This window comes from Nothobranchius furzeri, chromosome 13 (assembly GCF_043380555.1).
Source record: "Nothobranchius furzeri strain GRZ-AD chromosome 13, NfurGRZ-RIMD1, whole genome shotgun sequence".
Classification (NCBI taxonomy): domain Eukaryota; kingdom Metazoa; phylum Chordata; class Actinopteri; order Cyprinodontiformes; family Nothobranchiidae; genus Nothobranchius; species Nothobranchius furzeri.
In genome coordinates, this window is record NC_091753.1 from 16,639,250 (window position 1) to 16,661,271 (window position 22,022).

The 22,022-nt window shown below is 43.2% G+C and overlaps 2 protein-coding genes across 3 annotated transcripts in view; one reads left to right on the forward strand and one right to left on the reverse strand.

Moving 5' to 3' along the window:
- LOC107372631 (voltage-gated inwardly rectifying potassium channel KCNH2-like) overlaps positions 1 to 22,022 on the reverse strand; it is a 160,113-nt gene that overhangs the window by 94,127 nt on the left and 43,964 nt on the right. The window contains exons 7-9 of the mRNA XM_070543850.1: positions 12,603 to 12,757; positions 12,297 to 12,391; positions 11,627 to 11,767 (exon numbers count right to left, since the gene is read on the reverse strand). Coding sequence (XP_070399951.1) covers positions 11,627 to 11,767; positions 12,297 to 12,391; positions 12,603 to 12,757 — 391 coding nt within the window. The remainder of the gene's footprint in view (positions 1 to 11,626; positions 11,768 to 12,296; positions 12,392 to 12,602; positions 12,758 to 22,022) is intronic.
- Positions 504 to 12,050, forward strand: LOC129154693 (uncharacterized). 2 transcript variants are annotated; one of them, XM_070543330.1, is made up of 3 exons: positions 504 to 695; positions 1,639 to 1,738; positions 2,186 to 12,050. In XM_070543330.1, exon 3 carries the CDS (start codon positions 4,115 to 4,117, stop codon positions 5,039 to 5,041), a length of 927 nt encoding a protein of 308 aa, XP_070399431.1. In that variant the 5' UTR covers positions 504 to 695; positions 1,639 to 1,738; positions 2,186 to 4,114; the 3' UTR covers positions 5,042 to 12,050. The 2 variants fall into 2 exon arrangements, with proteins under 2 accessions (XP_070399431.1, XP_070399432.1); XM_070543331.1 differs by having other exon boundaries at positions 505 to 695.

Consider the following 22,022-nt stretch of genomic DNA (forward strand, 5'->3'; position numbering starts at 1 on the left):
ATGAGCAAAAAATAGATGATTGTCATTAAAAAATGTAAAGAAAGAGAGAGAGTGAATAGGAAAGAGGGAGTGGATCCTGAGGAAGAGGAGAGAGAGAGAGGAAAAAAAACGACCGGAGTGGAGGAAGTGAGTGACTGTCGCAGCACGAGCCATTTTCAGCTCTTTCTTGTCAAATGCACCACGTACGTTACAAAAAAAGTAACTTTAAATAACTTTAAAGTAACTTTAAAAAGAAGCAAACCGAAGAAAACATAGGGAGCACTGAAGAAACGTGATCAGTGAAGCAAGCACAGAGAGATCCGTTACTGTCTGTGTGCGTCAGGCACGTGCAGAGGGGGGGGGCGGAGGGTGCTTGAGACCCTGCCCCTTTTCTCCCATGTGCCCAAAGTGCCCTTTTTGAGGTTTAATGATTTTTTTTATATATATTTATTTTTATTTTTTTTTAAGAATTTTCTGTTTGTGCCCCCTCAAGAATAACAAAAATAATCATTAATAAAATTTCTGTTTAATGTTATATAGCTGGCGTGAGTCACGTGACCATACCGTCACGTGACCATTCCGTCTCTTCCTCACGCCAGAGCGCACAGCCGGTCACAACAAGCTGCAAGCAAGCACCCACATTTTCTTCATGGCCGAGTGAGTGGTGCAAAGCTTTTAGGACATACATATTGATTGGGAGAAACGGACTAACACCGGTAAGTAGGATGCACACTACTATACACAGTTATTAGATTATTTTGTACATTATTAAGTTGTTTTGTGGCACTAGGTGTGTGATATATTACTAGCTGGGTGTGTGTCTGTGGCTGGGTACCGATTCTGAACCTCAGTAACTTTAGGATTAACCAAAAACATTCTGTACATAAGTACTTGTACGAAAATATTTTTTCAACTTAAGTATTGGGAATTTGCCAATAAAATGTCATTGTTGTTAACTAGGTACCGCAAAGTTGCATTCCTATCGCTGCTGCGTGTCACGTGACTAGGGTCTCACAGCCCTGCTTCTTGTTTACAAAAGCACTTCCTGGTTCGCGGACTAATAAAACTTGAACAAATTTAAAATTTAGCTACCTTTTGTGAAAGGAAATAAGAAAAATACTAAAGGTAACATCCGTCACAAGTTTTGTGTTACTAAATATTCAGTCCTTGTTTGTTAATTCTGTCCAGCATTTTAGGGAACATAGTTTTGTTTTAGATGTTAAGGTTTCTCAGCCCTTCTGGTGGGTTTTTTAGTTCACTAATACTATGCATATTCTCAAAATGTTGGAGTTTATATTTGCTCTCTTTTTGAATGCATTGTATTAAAAACATTATGTTTTAAAGATGTACATTAAAAAAAAACTGTTTTCACAGCAAAATTATTTTATCTGTACAGTTCTCTGTTTTGCACAAAGTAGATAGTAAAACTGAATGAAAGCATAAACATTGTTTTATTCTTTATTTTTATTATAATTACTAAAGCACTACGATTAAAATAGTATGGACATATTCTGGATCAGCATCATGAAGCAAATTTGTGGCCAAATTATATACAGTTAGTTTTCTGGAAAAGGAATGAAATGTCCCAGAATGTGTATGCATGAGTTTTATATTCATGAAAACATATTTGTAAATCAATTATGATATATCATTGTACAGACATGCTTCGTAAGGACAGGAGGAGGAAGCAGCGACAGAGCTATGTGAGGCAGCTAAAGGCAGTGGGTCCCTCACCAGCTGGATAAAAAAAAGAGTACAGGTAAGTTGCATCACAGCAACAAGTGTAGAAACAATAATATACACAACTGCAATGTTTTGATGCCAGAAAATGTTTTTTGTTAGCCTCTTGATCATGGATTAGGTGCAAGACCTGTTAAATGTGAATAACTACATAATTCATTCATACAATAGCTAATTTTGCCTTGTTCTCAGATGGACAGCAAGTGGAGAGTGATAGATCACACGAGGAGACTGAAGACACACACAACTCTTTCTGTTTATATTACTGTCACATTCTTATCTCTGACATAAACTCCTCTATTATCCACTAATATTTAGATTTCCATTTATTTACCACAGGTGTTGTCTCAGATATTTCTGTCTTACACTTCTAAGAGTTTTCACCAATTTTTGCCATTTTTTTATGATCTTACATAAATTTTGTAATTGACTAACATTTCTCCTCTGTTCATTTTACTACCTACAGTCTGAGATCAACACAGCCTTGCCCTCCAGCATCATCAGCAGCAGCAAGAGGAGCAACCCTGCAACAGCTACACTGTACCCCATCATCAGGTAAAATAGGACAGCAATAGATCAGGAGGTGGAGCAGGTTGTCCAGTAATAAGAAGGTTGCAGGTTTGAGCCTGACTTCAATCAGAGATTGATGCTGTTGAGTCCTTGGGCAAGACACTTAACCTGCTTTGCCTGCTGGTGGTGGTCGGAGGGACTAGTGGCGCCTGTGCTCAGCAGCTTCACCTCTGTCAGTGCGCTCCAGAGCAGCTATGGCTACATCATAGCTCATCACCATCAGTGTGTTAATGTGTGTGTGTGAATGACTGATTGTGTTGTAATGTGCCTTGGGGGGCTGTAGAACCCTAAGAAGGCATTATACAAATACAGACCATTTACCTAAACAAGTTACTTTTGCTTTACATTGTCCTTATGGTGTATATAATGATTCGCTTCCATTTTGAATTTCTAATAAATATGATTTGTTATTCAGCTGAGTATACTGTGGTTATGTCATGGTGTTTGAAAATATTATTCTGTGTGCCCCTTTTTAAATTTGAGCACCCGCCCCTTCATAGGTCTCTGCACAGCCCTGGTGTGCGTGTGCGTGGATGGACCGGACGTGGACTGAGCTGTGAGCTCCCGCTGCAGTTTTGTGTGTGGGGAGGGGCGGGCGCTCTATTTGACTGGCCAATCACAGAGAACTGACAATCTCTGAGGCTGCTCTGTAAATAGTTTTCAAATAAACAATACACATAGCAACTACTGATCAGACGCAACGTATTGGTTAAACTACACCCACTTCCGGGTTAGGCCACGCCCACTCCGACTACAGATACAGATAATTTAGATGGTTGAACAGATACAGATACAGATAGTGGTGTATTCCCTTATCCCTAGTTTAGACCTGATTTGGAATCTACTCCTTTTGATCAACCTGATGTAATCTGTTTTGTTGATGGTTCATGTTGTAGAGACTACTTAGGAAACCATGCAGCATTCACTGTTCTGGAAAAAATAAAAGACAGATTTGAAAAAGTAAAAGCTGAAAAGTGTAACCAATCCTGTTCTGCACAGTTAGCGGAACTCAAAGCCTTGAATGAAGCTTGCAAGTTGGCAAATGGTCAGGCAGCAACCATCTACATGCACTCTGCGTATGCACATGGTGTTTGTCACCTGTTTGGAAGTGTATGAAGACAGAGAGGTTTTTAGAAGACGGATGGCACTCCTGTCCTTCGTGGGACGCATGTCCTTTAAGGAGACCCAGATCAACGAGTTGATCTCAGCAATGATGCTTCCTTCAAAACCTGCCATTGTAAAGTGCCCTGCGCACCGCAAGGGTAACTGCGACATCATCAGAGACAACAACGCAGCAGATGAGACCGCAAAGTCTGCCTCCAGGTGTGAAGAAGCCATTATGACACCTGTAATATCACTAGAGCCTGTAATAACACCAGAATACATAATTTTGATTCAGGAAAAGGCAGAGAAGAGCGAGCAGCAGTGGTGGAGAAAAAGGGGAGCAACAATGGACTCAAGCAGCTTGTGGAGATCCCATGAGGGTTTGATTGATGCCACTTCCTCAGCTCAGAGGAAGGGGTCCTCGTTGGAGCAACTAGAGCTTGAACTCAAAGGCTACATCAAGCAACTAACCATTAAGCCATTTATTTGCAGGAAGGAGCTCGTCTCTAGCATAGGCGCAGACAGGCCAGTGGTTCCTGGAGACCAGGTGTACATCAAAGTCTTCAGGAGGAAGTGGCACAAACCACAGCGAGAGGGTCCCTACAAAGTGGTTCGAGCAACACCAACAGCAGTCCAGGTCGAAAGAGGATTGACGTGACATCATCTGACACACTACACAAAAGCCAAAGACAAACCTCTGTGTCTGATTTAACCAAACAGCATGATGGCTGGGAAAAAGAAGGGCATGCTAAGCCTGATAACTGTTCTGTTTTGGATAACACTTGAGGGTCTGATGCTTGCGCTGGAGGAGGTGAAGATGGAGATGATGGCCGAGGAGCAACTCATTGACCCATCACAAGAGCATACCCCAAACGACTTGGCCAACAGAGATGCAGCACACCATGACCAAGTTAAGTGCAATGCAGCAGGCCGAATGCAAGATACGTCAGCAGCTTTGCCTGCATTCAACTTAGCACATGTTCATTCTCAATTGTTGAAAAAAGAGGAGGAGGGTAGTCAGAGGTATCTACGTCTTAGGACAATCCAGACTCGGATCACAACTCCAGAATTAGAACATGACCTGCAAAAGCTAATGTTAACGACAAGACCAGCAACCGCGGTAGCTAAAACTGATGTAACAACCAAGGTTTCAAGCAATGTTTTGGCCACAACTAAGACAAATACGGACCCTGATGGTGTAACCACAGTTCCAAATACTGTTTTAACCACTAGTGCTAAAGCTACAATGATCCCTGATGTTTTGACTACCACAATCCCTGTTACAGATGTTCCTACTCCCTCTTTCTCACAGCTGGTGACTCCACCGGCTTTAAGATCTAAAACAACACCAATTAGCAAGTTAAGAAGCGTAACCACCAAGCCACCTGTTCGTACTACAACTCCCACAGGAGGTGTTGCAATGAACTCTGGTTCTACTACAGCAACCTCTGGTAGTAGCCTTGTTTGCAATCTTATTAGGGGAGGACATAATGAATTAGATGAAACCGGTTACAAAACCATACCTAAGCCATCATTTTGGCCAATTAGACCTAGGTCTGGAGGAAACACAGGACCTAACTATCCTAGGGCAAGCAGACCATTGCCTATAGATGATAGGCTTTGGGATGTTGCCATTCAAAATAGCTGATATAGATGGGCTTTGTATGCGACCAGAGAAATGACCCCTAATGAATGCATAGTGTGTGCTCAAGCACCTGGAATGCTACCTGAGGTAGTTCCAGAAAAATATACTTCTAGAGAATGTGCCATTGCACAAAGATGCATGTCTAAGACTAGAAAGGAAATAAAGATCAATAAAAAGGTTCCACCACTTCTTAAATTGTCATTGTGTGGACTTCAATGCAGATTGCTTCATGGTACACGAGATAAGTACAAATATGTTAAAAAATATGCAGAATACAACATCCAAGATGCATGTGCTGAATTTGCAATCCAAACAAACCAAAATGGTCCTCCAACTGGCTGCAAAATTGACTATAGTGCTGATTATGAATGTTTCGCAAGTGGAGGTTTCGCTGACAACGGAGTGGACATAGGTAATATATCTGTCACCCATAGGCGTCATTTTAACCGGGGACGCCGGGGACATGTCCCCGGCAAAATTTGTGATTGGCAGCTGTGTCCCCCCCACTTTCAAAAACGCCTGCTGATGAGGATTTTTGTTTTACCAGCTCAGATCTTATACCAGGGGTCGGCAACCTATTCCCATCAAAGAGCCATTATTACCCGTTTCCCACAGTAATTTTGGACGGACCTTAATAAGCAGTGACTTAAGTGAAGCAGGCAGGTCGCGCTAGAAAATTTAGTTTAAAAAGATGTCATAAATGTGTTCCCCCGTCATTTTTATTTATAAAATATGAAGTAAAAACTCACAATTTAATTTTCATTCATTTGTCATTAATATGTAGTCTACACCCGTGCGTTAAGTGGACCATCTTCCAGTAAACGCACAGCATCCAGCCCATCTCTCCAAATGCATAAAATGTGCATCAGCCGCTAGTTAGGCGCGCCGCGTGCACCATCAGCTGATCAGCCCAGACAAGAGCAGAGCAAATAGAGAAAGAATAGAGGATAATTGTGTCTGGATGTGGATGGAGATTACATTTTACAGCAGCCTGATCATCATTTAAATACGTAAACCATCACCTGTCTTCTAGTCCATGCTATCAGCATTATTTTAATTGGTGTGTGTGTGTGTGTGTGTGTGCGTGCGTGCGTGCGTGCGTGTGTGTGTGTGTGTGTGTGTGTGTGTGTGTGTTTTCCACTTCAAACACTGGTCTAACCAACCAGACCAGCGTGTCCAGTAACACATTAATGTTACAATTAAACAGTTTCCCTTCATGTAGGCTAGGAACATTCCACCTGCCGTGGCCCGACCGCATCTGCTCCACACGAACTTTGTGCGTGATCAAATGTCTCTACGCGTCATGCGTCTCCATATTAGAGACGGGAACAAGCGCTGTTCAGCCAGTTTCAAAATTTCATAAAAAGAACATTTTTCCAAGTGACACATCCCTCAGAGAGACCGGGTTTCCAGACCGCTTCAGTGGGAGGAAATCATCGCATGCACCATGGTTCTGCGCTGCGCTGCGAACCCCTCAGATCTTCAGCTCACTGTCCACCATGGGCGCTCCGAGCCGCGCTGAACACAGTGTCCAGTATAAAGCTCTGATGTTGGGAATATTTTACCTCCGCGATGTGCGTTAACGATTAAAATGTCAGCTCATCCATGTGCATAAGTGTGCGTGGGGGTAATTCTTTCAAACCAAGCAACATCCTTGAGTTCATCTGTCAAAATAAACAGTCAAATGGAAATATCTGTAACCTGCCGTTTAACTGTTTTGCCTTCTTGTGAAGATTGTTGCAAAGAGAAACAATTAAACTTGATTAACCCCAGAGCCACCCAGAGCGCATGAAGGTTCCTCCCACTGAAGCGAGTGTTTTCCAAACCCTGTCTCTCAGAGAGACTTGTCACTTAGAAAATGTTCCCTGATGATGAAACTTTGGCTGAATAGCGCTTGCTCCTGTCTCCAATGTGGCGACACATCCAGGAGCCGTCTGAGGAGAATCCCAGAATCTCACATCCTCTTCAGCTCATAAAGCACCTATGATTACGCACAAGCGTGACGCGTCAACCCGGTCTCACAGTAAGACCGGGTTGGACCTGTTCAGGTTTACGCAGACAATCTTTACATTTAGAATTGGCATATAGATGTAAAATTAATGCAGTAAAATATAAAGCATTTTATTTAAATATCCATTCATTATTTTACAAACACAGAGCCGCATCAGATGGATGGAAGAGCCGCATGCGGCTCCAGAGCCGCCGACCCCTGTGCTAGCCTACTTTATTGTCCCCAGCAATTTTTAAACCCCACTCAAGTGTATGGTTATTGTCCCCAGCAATTCTGAAAACAAACTGACGCCCTTGCTGTCACCTGCAATATAACTTTGTGTATTATCCTGGGTCCCGCATGCAAATATGACACCACTCTTTAATGACACCCCTATTTGGTATGAAAACCCGAAATCTCTTAGTCAGGATTGTGATGACATCACAATGACAATTCCTACTTGATCTACTAGGTGAACAAGACATTTGTCACGTTGTGGGTGTGGAGATAATGGACCAAGTGTGGTGGAGCGGCTCAGGAGGCAAAGATGCAGGCTCGGATAAAGTAAAAATGAATTTAATTACAGAACGGGAATGGCAGGAACAAACAACGATGACTACAAACAACACACAACAACGTGACAGAATGATGTGACCTACCTGGATCTGTGGTGAGCCTTGCAACATCTGCCTGGAGGATTTTTTTTTGCTTTCTCTTTTTCAGCGGAGGGAGATTCCGGCCTGGAGTTTTGTGTTTTCGGCGCATCCTACCTGTTCTCGGGGTGGTCTACTGTTACGTTCTGCCCCTGCCTTCCTGACTGTGCCCCTCTCCTGCCTGATTAGTCCCTATTGGTTTCACCTGCCCCTTGTTAGTCTGCCCGTGTGTTCCTCATTTTCCCCAGTGTATTTATACCTCCCGTCTCGTTATGTCCTTTGTCAGATCATTGTTGTGTGTTGTTTGTAGTCATTGTTGTTTGTCAGCGTTATTTGTTCTGTGAGTCTGCTCGTTCCTCTTGTGTTTTTTGACTCCCTGGATTTTTGGATTTTGGCTCCCTGCCGTTTGGATTTATTGTTGTTCTTCCTCCAAATAAAGCATTTTTACTCACATACCCACTCCTGTCTCTTGTCATCCTGGGTTCTGCATCTTGGGTCCTAACCTCCTGCTCCTAAACGTGACAACATTCCAGTGGCTGACAGCTACTGGATGTGTGGTGATGATGTTTTAATGAATGTTTTGCCAAGTTTTTGGGTCGGGTTGTGTACGCTAGTGCGTATGAAAGTTCCGGTGATTATTTTGCATGAAGGTGTGAGTGAACTACTCAAGACTGAGACAATAGACATAGGACAAAGAGGTATGATGTGTTTGATCATAAAGTACATTTGAATGCCATAGGTTTGCCTACAGGCATTCCTGTTGAGTTTCAAGCAAGAGATTAGGTAATAGCTGGTGTAGAGTCAATTCGTCCCAAGATAACAATACATAAAAATGTGAAATGGATCAACTATGTTTATTTCAATCAACAAAGAATCTTAAATTACTCAGCAAATAACTTCGGCCTCATCGGCGAACAGCTTCATGCCACAACCAGGATGACTTTGCAGAACAGATAGGCGTTGGGCTGTCTGTTGGCTGAGAGGGGCGGAGTCTGTCAGATTCTAAACAAAAGTGATCAATGTTGTACGTACGTTACGAGTAATATGGCTCCTGATGGTACGTTTACCGATGCCATGAATAAGATGAAAAATTAAAAGGTAGAGCTGAAGGAGAATGCAGGCAGGGAAAGCTGGTCCTTAGACTTCTTAGCCCTCAAATTGGGCAATTGGGGAGCTATCTTCGTAAAGGCAGGAATTAGTGCAATAGTAGTACTCATTCTGATTTTTCTATTGGCATGTTGCATCCTACCCGCTGTGAGTAGACTGTGGGTGCGAACTCTGGCTGCTCATATGAACCTTGCTGCTTTGTCTCAATATGTGCAAATGGAAATGGCTGCAAAGGACTTGGCACAGTTTCCAATGTGTCTGGAGAATGAGACGGCTGAGGAGTAGTCTGTGCATCTAGTAAGGACTGATGATGATGATACGTGCAGTCGACTAAGGAATCGGCCTCAAAGCCCTCTTCCAGCAACAAGACCTCTGCAGCAGTCATCAAATAAAACTGAACTTGACTATTTTGTTTTTCTTCACTCCATTTTTTCAACCCTGCAACTGGGACTCTGACTCCATTCTTTATTTTGGTTGAGCAGCTGTGTTATTACATTAAGTATATTGATTACACTCACTGTTTTGTCTTCTGTAGGTTTAGTCATATCCACATCATTCATTTATTTCATATCACTTAGCATTTTAAAATGCATATTCACATACAGTTACTGGTTGAAATGTTGTTGTTAAGGGTAATCATAATCATTCATGGTCATTACTTTAGTATTCTCTGTTGAAAGACTTAATTTGTTCATTTTCTCTTATATGTGTTCGTTTGTTGTTCAATGTTGCCTAATGTCTGCCATGTACTTAGGCTAGCCTTGTATGCTCACTCTGTGCTTCATGTGATCGTCCTGTTTGGGCCAGGAGGTCAAGGAGGAACTTTTCTTGTTAAGAACAGCAAACAGGTTTTTGCCTTCTTACAGTGTGTGCGTACTTTTGATGTGTACAGATGTGTTTGGTTAAAGACGTTGTCAAGGTTCAAGTTGTGTCTCACAGCTAATACTTACTCTACTTCTGTATACTCATCAAATGTTGTTCTACAGTTATTTAATCATTACATATATACATTATATACTTCATATGCCTGATAATGTTAGTTTGATGTTATGTTACTTCTTAACATATTTTTTTTTGTGTTTTTGCTTTGAGTTAAAAGTCACATAGTGTTTCCTTAGTGAGTGTCATTTATTCATTTGACATTCATTTTATGGTATATGTTACACCGGTATGCATATTATTCATACCCGACCTTTTTAATCCATTTAGCCAGTTTTCGGTTGTTTTACTATCACGGGGAGGATACGTTGGAGCGAAAGCTGTGTCTGTGAACCAAGGTCGGACATGCTTTGCAGAATGTCAGCATCCGGTTTTTCAGTCAAAGTATGAGATCTGAAGTCAACAGCAAGCAGATGTTTCCTGGAGTTTTGTATAACCAAGTGTATTTTGGGCATTGCAAATGTTCTGTATTTTCTCTGGGAATGTGTTTTGGTAACACCAGCATTGCTCTTTTATACATATAACAGTTTGCATGCCATGATCTGCTGAAAACATGTTGCCTTCACACTGGATCATGTGTGTGTAAGGTCCGTTTCCTGGTAATGCAATACTGACGTCAGTAAAGTATTGAAATAGTCTCCGACCTGATGTGAGTTTTTTTTTGGAGGTTTCAGGCCAAAAACTTTTGGGTTTTGGCAACTCACTGTCCTGAGAACGTGCCGTATGACTGAAAGAAAGCCCACGCTGTACCGGACAACTGCCCGGTCTCTCGTGTCTTCTTGAACCCATGGAAAAGTAATTACAACTGTTGCAAGTTCCCACATGCCAAAAACAGTGGCAAGAAACGGAGTCAACAGGTGGACCACAGAGATGAGATTGGACCCACCACACTGAAGTACACTGAACTTGCTCATGCAAGTAAAATAAGCCAGAAGACAAGAAGGAGGGGCCCAACTGAACAACAAGCACCCAAGCTGGGACAAAACAAGACCAACTGAAGAAAAGCATCTCAGGAGAGGACAAACCCTCAATGGAAAGTTCTGGACTTTGGGGGGAGCTGAAGACCAGTTTACAAATGTGACATCATATGGGTTTGGCTGTCTTGTGTTGAGCTAAGATAAGAAACTGACAAATGATCACATTGTTTTGCTGTCTCATGACTGTTTGAGATATTGCTTGGCAGTTGTTTAGAATAGTATAAAAAGAGCAGCTAGAAGCAGAGCTGACACAGTGACAGAGAGTCGGCAGTGGAGAGACAGATCAGAGGTGGGCTCTTTTTGCTCTAAAAAAGTATTTGTTTAGCGTGGGAAGGAATCATTTCAAAGGGTGGATTAATTAGTTTAATTGATAAATCTATGTTAGTCTGGCCAACTAATAAGAATCATTTTCTAGTTACCACCGCCCACAAATGCTGACAGAGGCACAAATTAATCCTGATAGGACCCAAATAATAATCACAAAGATGGCCTCTTTGTGAACTTTTGCCCTAGAATTTAAAACCACTAAATAACGGGAGAAACTAAAAGGAAAGTGGTGTTATTACGGAAGAACAAGTAGCGCCAATTCCATTTCACCTTAAACTAGAAAGCGAGTCCTAATTAAAGGTGTGTGGTTCAAACCAGGGTCTAGTACAATAATACTCACCCGCGACCCCAACTTCCCTGAGAAAGCAGCGTATTCTAAGGTTCTAACGGAACCAGGTTCTAAAGGAACTAATAAAAAGGACACGCTCGCTACACAACATCCATCCATCATTCAGTCTTTCTTTTATTCATTTCAGCAATCCATTATCCATTCTTATTTATTCCTTCCACCCACCCACCTTTCCTTCCTTCCTTCCATCCATTTATCCAACAATCCTTTCTTCCATCCATCCATCATCCATCCATCTATACTTACATCCAATGAGCATGATGCAGATAGAGAAGATCTTCTCAGAGTTGGTGTTAGGTGAAACATTTCCAAATCCCACACTTGTCAGACTGCTGAATGTAAAATAAAGAGCTGTGACATACTTGTCTTTGATGGAAGGTCCTGAACCTGGTTTAGAAGGTACAGAAAGAGATAAGCAACAATGAGGAATTATAGTGCAATTAAAAATAATCAGAATGTTACTAAAAACACATCTTTTCTTTAAAAAGGCAAGTTTGATTTGCTGAAATAGATCAGTTGCACATGATTAAAGTTTCAATTTGCAAAATAATTTAAACAAAACAAAAAAAGGTACAAATTTTCTAAAAGTAATGAAAAATTTTAGTGGTGTCACTTTTTATTACTGTTTTATGTTAATCATGTTAATGTCACCGGGGGCTGAACACGAAGGTTTGCCAACAGATTCAAGGAGGAACCAGCAACTCAGGCAATCAGAGAACAGTCAGTGATGTGATTGCCTGAGTTGCTGGTTCCTCCTTAGATCCGTCGGCGAACCTTCGTGTTCAGTCCCCGGTGACAAATGTTGGCATTGTTGGCAGGATCTGAGTAAGGGGCATCATGCAAATATAAACAAAATCATGCAACTTAAACTACTGAAATCCAATTATTTCCCACTGTGCAGCATTTATACTAGTACCTCGGATAGAATCATTGTATTGTTTTCCCAGCTGGTCACCCAGGGTGTGAAGCCAACCTATCGAACCATTCATTTCTACGTTACCGATAGCATACCTGCAGGGATGAAGAATTACATATAGGTTCTTCTATATGTATTTGTTTTTGCATTCAGACTTTTAATTTAAAAAATAAATTCACAAGCAATTATTTGTATTTTATTATGCTCATTTAGTTAGGATAGCTCATGCACAAGTGGTTCTCAAACATTAACAGAATTATTCTCATCTAATTTTGTGAACCATCATAGTGAGAAAGGTGCTTGTACCAGATGCAAGCCAGCCAGTGAGCAATCAGGGCAAAGGTGCACATGAGAAGGAAAAGGACAGCAGCACCATACTCAGAGTAGCGGTCCAACTTTCTGGCTACGCGCACCAGTCTCAGGAGACGAGCAGTTTTCAGCAGGCCTATCAGAGTAGTTGTCTGATGTTGGAGAGAAAACGAATAACAGGTAAGGCATAGTGAAAAATTACTGAAACATAACTTCCAGGCTCAGATGTCTTCTAAAAAACTGCTACTATGAACAAAACAAACCTAAATTTGAAGGAGCTGGGGTTTTCTACCTTGGAGGTGCAAAAAGCTGGGGTCTGCCTACTCCCTCTCCCTTCTGCTTGTGATCCTGTGGTGTCTTTACAGATTTATGCTGGTGTTACGGCTGGAGCCTTTTTGTGTTGTGATTTCATTTTTCTGTGCATTTTATGTTGCATCTGAGGAGCCTGCCTGCAGACTATGTTGGCTCACCCTTGCTCCTCCCTGGACCAGCTGAGCTGGGTTTTCATCAGCCACAAATTGTTTAAAGGACCAGCTGGAGCTCCTCACCAATGGGGACAATAGTGCAGAGCTGCATTTCCTCTGGTCTGTTGTCTCCCACTTAGAACTTCGATATTGTGCTCTTACTGTTTGAACCTGTTTTGGTAAAAGTGGATTTAGATCCGTGGTGGTTAAAACCATAATAGTAATCTTTTCTGAATTAAGAGAAAGTAAATAAAACCTTTGTTAATTTTCCTTTGTGTCACGCGTCCTCCATGTTACCCCAGGCCCCCTAGACACCTGGTTGTAACATATGGGGGCTCGTCCGGGATCATTAAGTACCCTTAAACTGAGGCTGGATGCGTGATCATTTGTGTGTATCAGTGTTTTACCAGTTATGGCTACTTTTGATTTAGCGCAGTTTGTGGAGGCCCCATCCCGTGGACTGATTGGTGCCTGTCGCAAGCGGGATCTGCTGGACGTGGCGGATCACTTTGGATTTCAGGTGGACAGCTCAATGTTAAAGGTGGAGCTGCAGGAGGTGGTAATCAGTGGCCTGGAGGACTTGGGCCTGCTTACTCGGCAACAGGCTGCCTCGCCTGCGGAGGCCCGTGTACATGCTGAACCTCCCCTGGCGACCCCGCCCCCTGTCAGCCCTGCAGCACCTGATGACAGAGACAGACTGGTTACAGCTGCTGGAGACGCCGACCCGGCTGACTCTGATGAGGACATGACTCCAGCCGAATTCAGGCTGAGGATTGAGCAACTCCGTTTGGACGCTGAGGACCGAGCCCAGCGCAGACAGCTGGAGTTTGAGATGAGAAAGCTGGAACTGGAAGCTGATACAAAATTGCGGCTCCGCAAACTTGAACTTGAACACGAGGCTGTGAAGGCTGAGAAAGAGACATCTCCGGTGAGTTCCCCACCGCAAGACTCTTTTAATATCAGTAACTGCATGGCGTTGATGCCTGTTTTCAGGGAATCTGAGGTTGACTGCTACTTCTCTGCGTTTGAACGCATCGCAACGGCGCTTAATTGGCCGCGGGATGTGTGGCCTCTTCTGCTGCAGTGCAGATTCACAGGTAAAGCCTCCGAGGTTGTAGCCGCTCTCTCTGTCTCGGATAGCAATAATTATGACACCGTTAAAACTGCGGTTTTACAGGCATATGAGTTGGTGCCAGAAGCCTATCGCCAGAAATTCAGACTTTCCAGGAAAAACTCTGCACAGACACACATAGAGTTTGCTCGAGTAAAAACGGTTTTATTCGATAAATGGTGTAATTCCTCCAAGGTAAAAGACTTTTCTACTTTGCGTGAGCTCCTGCTCCTTGAGGAATTTAAACGCTGCATCCCTGATAAAGTGGTTCAGTATGTAAACGAGCAGAAGGTGACGTCATTGTCTGCTGCAGCGCAGCTCGCGGATGAGTTTGTGTTAACTCACAGGGTGAACTTTGATCCCAACAGAAGACCCTCACCTGGGCCGCCTGCTGAGGCAGACATAACGAATGTCGTTCCTGAACCTGCTCTGTGTTTTTATTGTCACAAGCCTGGTCATGTCATAAAGGACTGTCCCATTCTCCAGGCCAAGAATGTAAGACAAGAACAGCCTGACAATGTTGAGGTTTTTACCTGTTCAGCCCATGTTACTGTTGGGGAACGGGATGTGGGATCCTGTTTTAAGCCATTTGTATTTTCTGGATTTGTTTCATTGTCGGCTGATGATAGGCCTGTACCGATAAAAATCCTGAGGGACACTGGGGCATCTCATTCTCTCATTCTGAGTTCGGCATTACCCTTTTCTGGAAGAAGTGCTTGTGGTTTTAAAGTAGTTGTTAAAGGGATTGCGCCCCTGTCCTTTCAGAGGCCTGTCCATCGTGTGTTTTTAACATCTGATCTCGTCACAGGATATTTTAACATTGCTGTCTGTCGCTCCCTACCAGTGGATGGCGTCGTTCTCCTGTTGGGAAATGACATCGCCGGGGACTTGGTGGTTCCACCTGCCTGGTCAAAACCTCAAGCTAAGGGAGTAGAAAACATGTCAGTTTCTACTCCTAATGGTCTCATTGCAGGAAACAAAAACACAGGCTCCTGTGAAATGGACAGACGTGTTGCTGAGCCTGAGCCGCCCGTGTTTGATGCTGGGTTTTGTGGACCAGCCAAAATAAAGAGGAAAAATAAAAAGAAACCATTATGATTTATCCGTGAGTAGTGTACAGAGACCTTCGCTTTACAAATTCCGTGCTTTGGCCACTTATTAAGTAAGATGACAAGCAGCAAAGGCACAGAAAAGATTTTGGTTTAGCCCAACCTGGAGAATGAGATGTAGCAGTGTTTGTTTTGTTTTTTGTACCCAAAGGTGTAGACCTTAGGCTTTATGGGGGGAAGTGTTACGGCTGGAGCCTTTTTGTGTTGTGATTTCATTTTTCTGTGCATTTTATGTTGCATCTGAGGAGCCTGCCTGCAGACTATGTTGGCTCACCCTTGCTCCTCCCTGGACCAGCTGAGCTGGGTTTTCATCAGCCACAAATTGTTTAAAGGACCAGCTGGAGCTCCTCACCAATGGGGACAATAGTGCAGAGCTGCATTTCCTCTGGTCTGTTGTCTCCCACTTAGAACTTCGATATTGTGCTCTTACTGTTTGAACCTGTTTTGGTAAAAGTGGATTTAGATCCGTGGTGGTTAAAACCATAATAGTAATCTTTTCTGAATTAAGAGAAAGTAAATAAAACCTTTGTTAATTTTCCTTTGTGTCACGCGTCCTCCATGTTACCCCAGGCCCCCTAGACACCTGGTTGTAACAGCTGGGGACACACCGGCTGCCGAAGCGCTGGGAGGCGAAGCGCTCACAAAATTTGGCCGCTGCTCCTCAGTTCAGACCAGACGCTTGTTTCTCCGCTCCAGTCGAGGCGCGCCTCGCAGTTTTTCTTTTAACCACTTCGTGTCCTCCATTTCCTCTCTGCCTTTTCTCTGCTCTTTTCCTCTACACCCCCCTCCCCCTTGCTGTTTGTGTGTGTTTGTCTGCGTGTGTGTGAACCAGTTGTTAATAGCTGGCCTACGACTTTCTGCCTCTCTGTCCTGTTTGCTCCGGTTGAAACACACCCAAAACCACACCCCTTCACGTGATCACACACACACACACACAAGTTCGCTGTGCGTGTGTGTGTGTGTGTGGTTTTTATGCAGTGTCTGTTTATGAACACATTTGACTGTCGCGGAATTGTATTTTGAAATGCTTTATTTTGTAAAATTTACTGGCCTGCCTCTTATGTCAAGGTTTGACTTCCTGCCAGAATTGACGCGATTCACCCGCGACTCGCCAAAAAAATAGAGCAGACGCCGAAACGATCGCTGCACGACACGGGCTGGAGCGCCGGCGAGCAGCGCTTCGGCGGCCCATGTGGTCTATAGAATAGGACAACAAGGACGCCGAATGAAGGCGGTTCCCATTTCGCGGCGCTTCGGCGGCCGGTTGTCCCCGGCGTAATACTCAGTTTCCTTTGCTGTCTGAGTGGCTGCTTAAGATTTCTGGTTTTGTGTGTCTTCAAAGTTGTAACGTTTTGTAGGTGGTTACTTTTAAAAAATTGTCAATATAATATAAAGGTATTCAATAAAATGTAATGTTCCATAAAAATATGGATTATCAATATTATTGAGCCTTTAACATTAGATTGTCGGAATTGGAGTCCCGCCTCCGCGCTGTTGAAAAGCCTGTAGATAGCCGTAGCTACTTAGCTAGCGTGGGGCTAACTAGCTCAGAACCACCCCATAGCGGTCCCCCAGCAGAACCCGAGCAGCCGGGACCTCAGGCCAGCTGGGTGACGGTACGCAAGAAGCATAAAACCCAGCCCGTGGGCCACCACCAACCTGTCCATGTTTCTAACAGATTTTCCCCGCTCAGTGACGCACCCACTGACAAGCCGACTGATCATTGGCAGCTCCATAGTCAGAAACGTGGCATTAGAGACTCCAGCAACCATAGTTAAATGTTTACCTGGGGCCAGAGCGGGTGACATTAAATCTTATCTGAAACTGCTGGCTAAGGATAAGCGTAAATACAGTAAGATTGTTATTCACGCTGGCGGTAACGACACCCGGCCAATCGGAGGTCACTAAAATTAATGTTGCTTCGGTGTGTACGTTTGCCAAAACAATGTCGGACTCCGTAATTTTCTCTGGCCCCCTGCCTGATAGGACCAGTGACGACATGTTTAGCCGCATGCTGTCCTTCAACCGCTGGCTGTCTAGGTGGTGTCCTGAAAACAACGTGGGCTACGTTGATAATTGGAAAACTTTTTGGGGAAAACCTGGTCTGATGCGGAGAGACGGCATCCATCCCTCTTTGGATGGTGCAGCTCTTCTTTCTAGGAATTTGGCCAGTTTTATTAGTCCTCCATGACAACCCAGGGTCCAGACCAGGAAGCAGATTCGTAGTTTAACCCACCCCTCTGCAGCTTCTGTACTGTTACCCACCCACTACCCCATAGAGACAGTGTCCTGGCCACGGCCAAAATCACACAGATGAAATATCAGGCTTAATAAAGCAAATCATGGAAATCTCATAAATATTAGAACAAATTCAACTGAGCAGAAAATTAGAAAAATTAAATGTGGGTTGTTGAACATTAGATCTATTTTTTCTAAGACTTTGTTAGTTAATGACTTGATTTGTGATAATCAGATCTCTTTGCTCTCTCTCACAGAATCCTGGCTGCAGCAAGAGGACTATGTTAGCTTAAACGAGTCAACTCCTTCAAATTATTTAAATAATCATATTGCTCAAAGTACAGGGCGAGGAGGAGGAGTAACAACCACTTTTCATTCAGACTTATTCTTTTGAACATCTTATTCTTAGTTTTCCTAATCCAGATTGCAAAACCGTAAAACCACTCTGGTTTGTAGTTTTCTATCGTCCACCAGGCCCTTACTCTGAGTTTTTGGATCAGATCTCTGATTTTTCATCTGATTTGGTGCTAAATCAATCAAATCAATCAAATCAAAGATACTTTATTAATCCCAGAGGGAAATTAGAGTTTCAGTACACACAATTCAGAGATCAGACATACATGGGCAAGACACATGACAAGAATTGGTGACTGTGGTCATTTGCAATCATGAGTCACGCTACCTTAATAGAGGTAAGAGGGGTTTACATGAGGGTTGGTTCAGGTGGAGGGAAAAAAATGCACTTCGGAGCTACCCTCCATAGGAAGGGCAGCTTTGCTCTGCAAAAAATACATCTCAAACATATATGCAACAGACTTCAGACATTACATAACGTAAGTGTCCACTAGGTGGGGTGGTGGGTTGGGACTATCCCCACTTCAGTTCCTGCAGCCACGATAGAAGCAGCACATGTCACCTCAGTGTGGATAGGGGGAGGAGCATTGAGGGTTGCAGTGACCCTGGAACATTTCAGCGGCCTTCCCGCAGTCCCGCCCAGGCTGGGATAGGAGGCAGAGTCGAGTTGCCATGGCGATGGCACATTCCACATATCTTCTGAGGGGGGAGTTTTCGTTGTAGCCTTGCAGACTCAGGGATGCCAGTTTCCAATTAGAAATAGTTTTGGGGCCAGACAGAAACAATTTCCTCTCTGTCTTACAGTTTGTTGGTCCTCAACCTCTCAAAATCCCAATAATGGACATTAAACTATCCCAATCCGTGCTGAATTCGTCTACTCTATCCTTGATGGCATCCATCTTTTGTGCCAATGAATGAAACTCGGCCAAAGTCCCAAGCTTTTGATTCATCTCGACAATTAAGTGAGTCTGTGAATTCACAGCGCTGTGCAAACCATCTCTGAGCTCCGGGAGCAGGCCAATATTCCTCGACAGCTCGTTGATTTTCTGGTAAGCCAGGCCGATCAGCAGGAAACCCGACACCAACACCACGAATATCCACACTTCTTCAGAGTCCTCCACAGACAGCATGTCTGTCCCGGAGGGGCATCCGGGAGCCCCTTCTCCCGTTGTCATCATTGAAAACATTTTATCAACCGCATTGAGTGACCAACTGACGAGATCCATTTAAGTGAATTTCAGTTTCCAGCTTCCAGAAAAATTGCAGAAGCAGTCGTGCACCCAGCACACACACACAGACAAAGGCCTTGAGGATAAGATATGGAGGAGAGGAGAAGAAAAGCATCTGCACCCTCCAAGAGCCGGAAGAAGAAAAATACTGATAAGGTCATTGTAGTGGGGTATTTTAACATTCATGTGGACATTGAAAATGATAGCCTCAATGTAGCCTTTAGTAATATCTTAAACTCAATTGGTTTTACCCAAAGAATACATAGCTCCACCCACTCCTGCCATCATACAATAGACCTTGTGCTGACTTATGGCATAGAGTGTGAGGAAATAACGATCTTTCCACATAACCCAGGCCTCTCTGACCACTTTTTGATAACCTTTGAGTTTTTTATAACAGTTCTCGAGACATGAAAGTAAATTTCACTATAGTCGGTCTCTATCTGACAATGCTGTTGCATCTTTTCAGGGCCGGCTTTGGCGACAGGCGACACAGGCGGCCGCCTGGGGCGCCATCTGATGGATAGGGCGCAAAATTAAAAAAAAAAAAAAAAAGTTTATTACATTTATGTTTGTAATATGAAATACACTCTACATACTCAAAATTCCCCTCTGAAATGACATGAAATTAAAACATCAATATTTAAATTCTAATGATCTGGCTGCATGACGAGCTCCCGCTTGGGCCACTGCTCCGATGCATTTGACCGTTAAGGGTGCCGTAGATCACGTGCGTGGTTAGCACTGTAGAAGAACATCCTGTTGTCGTCGCGTTTAAACTTTTGATATTTTACGAGGAAAAGAACACCTAAGCCATCGGGATCTGCATTCCGAAAGGGAAGGAAGGAGGAAGAAAAAAGACGGGCCCAAAGCAGAGGTATGTAGACTTTATAAGTTTGGCAAAGGAACTTTTTGCGTTACAATTTTAGTTAACTGCCTCTCCTGCCACGCACGGTCCACGGACGGACCCTCGCTAGCTGTTTACATACACAATACAGTATCTCTAACTTTAACCGATTAATTTTACTTTTGAATCGTCATGTCCATATGCAGTGAGACATATCTGCAGCCACGACAGGCACCTGTTGACACCACGGGGGCGGGACTGTCTTCTACACCTGTTGAGTCTCACTGTGATGATGAAGAATGTAAGATTTATTTTACTGTTTTTTTGGAGTATGATTGCAGCCTTTTTATGAACTTCGATTCAAGTTTTAAGTACGCATACAGGGCATACTATATGAATTTAATATTTTCATATCAGAAGAACGTTAGGTGTGGGTGTAGCAAAATTTCAACTTTGTCTGACACATCGGGCGGGCGTCGCCGCCGCGGCCGTGGCGGGGACTCCCCCGCTGACCGGCGGCAGCGGGGGAGTCCCCGCTGCTGCCAGCAATGCGTCGGTGTTTCCTTGTTTAATAAATGAAAACCTCAGAGTGCCTCAGATCACCGGTTCTTCTTCCTCATATTCTACGATTTATTTGATGCTGAAGAGCACCTGAGAGTGAGACATACGTTTTTTCAAATATGCCCCATGGATGCGCTCACTTCCACCTGTTTTTGATAATTTTATTCATGTTTTCATAGAACAGATTAAAAAAAAGATCAATAAAATAAAAAGTCCAGTAACATGAAAAATAATGAAAAGCATCACTGCACATGACTGAGGAATATTGAATGTGAAAGTAGCACTGTTCTTAAGTAATTCATGCATCAGAGGGTTAAGTTGCTTTGTGTGTGTGTGTGTGTGTGTGTGTGTGTGTGTGTGTGTGTGTGTGTGTGTGTGTGTGTGTGTGTGTGTGTGTGTTTGTTTATTTTCTCACAGAAGAACACCAGCAGACTAAGTGCTCCAGTCCAACAGCCTGAAGAGACACCATCATCAGCTTCAACAGATGTCTGTGAACATGTATGAGCTGCTGGCCCCATGGATCCTGCTGACTGGCCACAGCAGTTGAACAAAATGGAAAGTAGAACTTTCTTTATGATGACACTTTGATATTTGAGTTTTGCTTTTGATTGCACAGTTTAATGCTGCTGTTGATTTTGCATCCCCCCCAATGACATTTGCACAACATTTTGAGTTGTTGGTTATTGTAATATTCTCAGGTTACATATCTTTCAAACTTGCATTTATTCTTTAGTCTGTTGACTTTAAAGAGTTGCTGTGTGAATATTTAAAATAAAAAATTAGTAACTAAGGAATAACTGTGGAGTTGCTTTTTCCAATGTGTGGTGGGCGGGTGGACTTGGGTTTGGCTGAGAGGCGTGCGGGCGGGGGGGGGGGGGGGGGGCAAATGGGCAGTCTCGCCTTGGGCACCAGATTACCTAGAGCCGGCCCTGCAACTTTTAAATCAACTGTTCCATCGTTACTATCTTCAGCATCTCAGAGGAACGTATCAGAGGGCAATATTTTTATTTCTAGCCTTTCACAAATTGATGCTTTTGTTCATAATGTTACTTCTTCTTTACTTTTAGCATTAGATGATGCTGCCCCTTTAAAAAGAAGGCAATTAGGGACAGGAAGTTGGCTCCCCAGTTTAATTCTCATTTACGAACTTTAAAACAAAACTCTACAAAATTGGCTTTCTACACACCAGAAAGAGTCCTACTTATCCTGGAAAAATAGTATTCTGGTTTATAAAAATAAGCTTCAACAAGCTAGAACTGCTTATTTTTCATTGCTAATTGAAGAGAATAAGAATAATCCTAAATTACTTCTCAGTACAGTTGCCAAACTTACACAGAATCATAGCTCTGAACCATCTATTCCCTTAGCCATCAGCAGCAATGACTTTATGGGATTTTTCACAAGTAAAATTTATTCTATTAGAAACAAAATCTTTAGCATCCTCCCTAATACGATTTCTTCTTCCTCAGTAAGTGAGGCAGCATCAGAGGTAACTGTAGAACCT

Excerpts from the sequence above, each read along its gene's own strand:
- LOC129154693 (XM_070543330.1), top strand. The coding sequence starts at position 4,115 with ATGATGGCTGGGAAAAAGAAGGGCATGCTAAGCCTGATAACTGTTCTG.